This window comes from Lycium ferocissimum, chromosome 6 (genome assembly GCF_029784015.1).
Source record: "Lycium ferocissimum isolate CSIRO_LF1 chromosome 6, AGI_CSIRO_Lferr_CH_V1, whole genome shotgun sequence".
Lineage (NCBI taxonomy): Eukaryota > Viridiplantae > Streptophyta > Magnoliopsida > Solanales > Solanaceae > Lycium > Lycium ferocissimum.
Genome location: NC_081347.1, coordinates 4,385,278 through 4,391,133, shown reverse-complemented (window position 1 = coordinate 4,391,133; position 5,856 = coordinate 4,385,278). Strand labels below are relative to the sequence as shown.

The following is a 5,856-nucleotide window of genomic DNA, read 5'->3' as shown; positions in this document are numbered from 1 at the left end:
GCTTTCATGTGTTGCATACAGCTGGATGACTTGACATATATATATACAGGCTACAACCATATCTTGAACACCAAAATGTAGCCTCTTGATCATTTGTCCAAGTGGAGAGAACCTGATTAAGAGGACAACCAAAACTCCAAAATATGTCGTTGGTAATGATATAAATGTAATACTTCACCAATTGCTTCCTTTGAGTGTTTTTTCAATGAGGTAGCAGGTACTTCGTGGAATTAGTCGAGGTGCAGGTAAGCTGGCCGAGACACCACGGTTATTTTAAAAAAATGTTCTCATTACAGTCAAATGTTGATAGTATTACTTTGCATCGATTCCTACTTAACAATCTTATCTTTGTTTGCCCCCAAAGGATTTGGTTTAGATGTAAGAGCACAACGCATAATGTTTCTGTTAGACGTACATCACGAGTTCAAATCTAGTATGTCGAGAATTAAAAACCTGGTATTTAAGTGGAAAAGGGTAGAGAGGTGAACCCATTATCCACCGAGTCTATTGTGCACTAGCTGACCTTCAGGAATTTCTTGATAAAAGTCTTTTTCAAGGTTTATAGCCTAAAATAACTTATCTTGAAAAGCTATTAGTTTCAGCATCCCTTATTATTCCTCGTCTTTAATCACTTTACTAATTCTTTACTGCATTACCTTATTGCTTTTGTAGCCTTTTACAAGCCCATGTTAGCCTAAGTCCATTTCTTTACAATAACAAAAAAAAAAAAATTTGACTCGTCTAGTCAGGACATTTTCTTCAGTAGGCGTGAGAATCTATTGAGAAAAACATAGGTCTGTCATCTCAAATTAGGAATCATATGAAAGTTAAAAAATTGGACCATTCTTAAATACGATCCAATTTTCCAGCCACAATAGACAAGTAATGCAAAATTACTGTATACAGAATTAAGTATAGAGAACGATAAACAAAATCATAGAAGATATCCACGTGCAATTCATATGCTAAAACAACTAGTATTAATTCATCCTTTGATTTCAAACTCATATTCTCCGTTTATGACTTGACTTAATTTTAAAGAACAGTAATTAAATTAGCGTTTAAGAAGTTTAAAGATAACAAATATATTACTACAAGCCAATTTATTCCCTCTTTTAAGCTAAACTCTTACTAATTGCTAGTTTTATCCTTTCGTATGAGGAAGATTCCCAATTTTTACCGTTTCATTCTAAAATGATTAAACCATTAAAATCTCTCAAGTAGTATTCAAATCCAATCATATTAAAGTAATTGAACTATGTGATAATTGCTCAAAGAATACAAATTACCAGAAGGTTAAATTTTTAAAGCCGTTAGGTTAATTGGTGAGTGGAGTAACGACAAATATAATTACTTGCTTTTTGGGGAGAATTATATATAGTGAAATTTAAAATTCTAAATAGAATTATCTGACTAATTAAATAAACTCAAAGATCAAGGTGTAAAGTGATCACCAATCGAGTTGAAGAAGCAGCACAAAGTATTACTTTTACAGGATAGTTTGAAGGGAAAAAGGGGACTAAATTCAATGTCGATAAAACAAAATATGTTATAAAACAATATTTTACCAATTAAGCTGTACGATATCTTCTTTTCAACTCCCTTTTCCTTCTTTAATTTCTGGCCTTAAATTTATTCGGTCAAATATATACTAATATTCTTCTATTCGCCTAATTAAATAGAAAAAGATCGTGTTATGTCTATTAAGCAATTCAGAAAGTATATACTATTAAAAGAACTAATTAAAGGATGGGGGAAAAACAAATTAAACAATGAAAAAGAGAAAATTATTGACCAAACTGATTGATATGAGCATATGCGTCCCTCTTCCTATATGACAAATCTAGCTTTTTCACTCTCTCTTTTCTTTTTATTTTTATTTTAACGACACAAGGAATCAAAACAGCTCATGAAAAAAACCAAATCAGAGGAGCACTATCCCAAACATTATATCAGATCCTTCACTCTCTTCTTTCCCATTCCGGAATAGGCGTAAAAATATTTACACTACCAGGTTACTTAAAATATATAATCCCCTAATTATCATTAACAAGTAAAATTAGTAATTCAAAAACTAAAGATAAGATTATACAAATATTATATAAGTTCATAACATTATCTGTCACGACTCAAGCCCAACGTGGACAACCTCATGAATTTGTCTCTTAGTGCTATGTCATCATCGAGCCCCAAAGGGCGCATACAAAATGTGAAGTTGTGAAACTTGTGTTATGACTTATAAAATTCTCTTCACTTTCCTCTCGCTCCAATGTGAGAATTCGCCTCAGATGTCATGGGCATCTCTTCTTCAAAAACTTATCAGCCTAAAAGCTTGGTTCTTCTCTTTCACCCGGCCTCGTCACCCAACCCTCCGTCATAAGCATCACATTTTCCATGCATATGAGATAAATTATCCAAGATTAGTTAAATTAATAATGTTTCAAATATACAGCCATCCGAATTGGATCTTTATTCTTCATTTTGTTCTCATAACATGTCTATATTCTTTTATGATCCTATGTGAATCACTGAATCGTATATGATTTCTATTGGAGTTACATAAATTAGCTACCACTAATATATTTGATCCGTAGATATGAAAGGATCTGAGGATAATTTGGTAGTTGGTGATCATATTTTTGCCATGTCAAATATGTACTAATTAATCGTAGCATAATGAGATTTTATTCTCTTCTGATAATCAGAAATTAAGATGTCGGCTATTAAAGATCAGACAAATTTCGTACTTAGTGCTATTATAAATGGATTAAAATTTATATTACTTGACACTGTAACAAAACTTTACACTATCATGTTTGACCTGCAATATAGCAGGTTATTAGTTACTGTATCATGCTTCTTGAGTTAATTGTTATTGTAGGTCAATTTAATTAATCTGATAATATAAAAATTTACACACTGTCACTGCACAAAATTTTTGAACTCTCTATAAATATATGTGAATGTATCACGACAGCTTAGCCAACAACTAACAAGCTTAACATTACAATCCACATGCACGAACTCCCACTATTCCAAGACCAATTCGACATTTTTCTTACTGGATTTATCTCATTTATATACACTACTATTCCAAGACCAATTCCATATATAAAAAGTAATATTTTAATTAAGAATATAATTTATGTTGATAATAATTAAACTTCAAATAAGTATATTTTCAATATATAAAAACAAAATTTTCATTTCACTCCTTTTTATAACTTTCATTTTGATGCAATTATTTACTTCAAATTAATGCGGAGCCATAATTTGAAATATATGAGTTTCGAATTCTAATTTTTTAAGTTATTTAGTTCTAAATTAATAATTTGTACATATTTAATGAACTTTTAAGACAAATACTTTGGACCAAAGTGCTACCGAATCCGATCAAATCGGTAGTCTAATTTTGCTCTACTTCAAACTCATTTTGTGTTTAAAAGATTAATTTTAGTTTACCAAGCAAGAGATTTTAAAGATAACCCGATCTTAATTGATAATATTGTCTTTATTTTAACATTATATGGTATCATTTAATAATTTTTAAAATTATCTGAAAATCATTTTTGTACTAATCTTGGTAAACACATATGAGCTCATTAAAGTTTAAATATAAAGTAAAAGAAATTGTGTAGAAATCTATAATAAGCAACAAATGAAAATAGAAAACAAAGAGCAACAAGAAGTAAGAATATCTAGTGAAGAAATGACTATTTTTTAGGTTAATAAATAAGATCAATAAAAGAAAGCAACCCAATAATTAATTCTTCTAACTAGAGATGAAAAAAAAATTCTGGCATACCTATTCTTTTTCCAAACTGTAAAACAAGTATAAAGGGCGGAATGTTCGACAAACTTTTAAAAAGTATAAAGAACAAAAAATAAATTTGACTTTAAAAAATAAGATTAGGACCTAAAAGTAATTAATTGAAAAGTTTAATATTTTTTGGGAAAGTTTTGTGAGGACTACAAAAGTCCTTTTGTTCTCCCTTATATATATATATATAAATAACGAAGTAAATTTTTTTATAATATCAATATAATTTTATTTTGTGTTGCAAATTATCCTAATTTCACTTATTATGGATAGGTGCATGTATAGAATTATCTTTTAGGTGGAATTTTTGTTTACATAGGCAGTGTATAGAGTTCATACACCCCACCCCCCACCCCCCCCCCCCACCACAAACCTCCTTAATTCTTTCCAAGATGACAGAATGTTAATTTGCTTCTTTTTTCCAAAATGTAATTGCATTAAGGAAGAGATGGCCATGGAAAATTTAAATTCCTCAATATTCAACTGGTTATGAATAACGGGTTGCAGCTGATCAGTAACCAGAAAATAAAAAATAATCACAATATATTAGAGAAATGAAAAGGAAAGTAAACTAATGAGGGTCCTCCCATTTATTCTATTTTTACAAATATATTTATATTTGGTAATTGCAACACACACCCCATGACAAATATCCCAATAAGGGAAAAAAAGCCATGCAAGAAAAACACAGCTCGAAAAACACATGGGGTGCTGCCAAAGAAAACACATAACCTAGGAGGTAAAAAAAAAAAAAAAAAAGTAAAAAATTGCACTTTGCAAACAGAAACTCTAGACAATTCTAAATCATCCATATCCTGCACAAGCTGACTCAGACACCACCGTTATAAGAAAAATTAATTCAGCTCAGCTAGAACGAGAGCGGAGAAAGAAAATGCTCAGTTGTTGTCCCATACTTCCTTCAGGATCGATCAAATGAAAAGACTCTGAATCAGAAGATCCATGAACCCTCTCGAATTTTCCTCTAAGATACATTGTATCATCGTCGCGATTAATTTCTTTACCATGAACAGTGCCAGCACCCACAACTACACTTTCCATTTGCTTCAACACTTGTAAATCGGATTTCGTAGCTTTTTTCTTCACTGCAAACCCTACTTTTTTCCCATTACAATACATAGTCCATACTGGCATAGACAGAAGGGAAAAAATTTCATTTCCACCACCCTCATTGGAACTCTCGAGCGCGATTCTTAGTAGCCCTCCACGCATTTCACGCGCGAGGGTAGAAGTAGAAACGGCGAGTTCAAGAAGAAGAAGCGGGGTAGAGGAATTAGGATTTGTTTGGATACAAAAATTAACTTTTCCCTTACGATACCCAAAAATAGTACCAGTAATATTTGTTGTGTTTGAGGAAAATGATGGCCTATGGTAGTTGAAGGATGAAACGGTTTTTTTACTGAGGACAGGTTCTGTGGGTTCAACGAAAGTGCAGTAACAACTTGGGATGAGTAACTCCACGAGAGAGCGGAGGAGCCGCCACGAACGGACTTGTTTCTCACAATCGACGGTGGTGATAGTGGCGGTGGCGGTGGGGTATGAGCTGATCATCCTTATGGTGATTATAGAATAATCGGAGGCTCAACGAATTAGTTTGGAGAGTGGTAATAGTTTATATAGAGAAGTTTGAAGGAATATTTGTTATAAAATAAAGAATATTTATAAAAAAAAATTGATTAGTGAAAGTTTTTTTTTTTTTTTTTTTGGAAAAACAGGAGGGGCCAATGGAATCTAAGAAGTTGTAACGTGGCTATTAGTAATCTTACTTTATTTTCCTTTCTGTTGGTGAGGGTTTGTAAATAGTTCTTGTCTTGTTTTTGTCTAGGCTATAATCATGCAAATGTCCAAAACCTATAAAAATTGTCCAAGAATATTATCCCTCCTGGTCTTATAAGGTGACTAATAGTAGCCTTTTTATTGGAGAGCTTTCATATACATGATATGATATGTTTCTTTAATGTTAGAAAAGGAAATAATTTTGGCTACAGAAACAAGTTATACTATACTAGGACTAAGCA

General features: G+C 31.8%; 1 protein-coding gene across 1 annotated transcript; it reads right to left on the bottom strand.

Moving 5' to 3' along the window:
• Nucleotides 1–4,391: 4,391 nt before the first annotated feature.
• On the bottom strand, nucleotides 4,392–5,459 carry LOC132060565 (protein MIZU-KUSSEI 1-like). Its single transcript, XM_059453569.1, has one exon. The coding sequence runs from the start codon at nucleotides 5,387–5,389 to the stop codon at nucleotides 4,685–4,687; it is 705 nt and encodes a 234-aa protein (XP_059309552.1). The 5' UTR covers nucleotides 5,390–5,459; the 3' UTR covers nucleotides 4,392–4,684.
• Nucleotides 5,460–5,856: the final 397 nt, after the last annotated feature.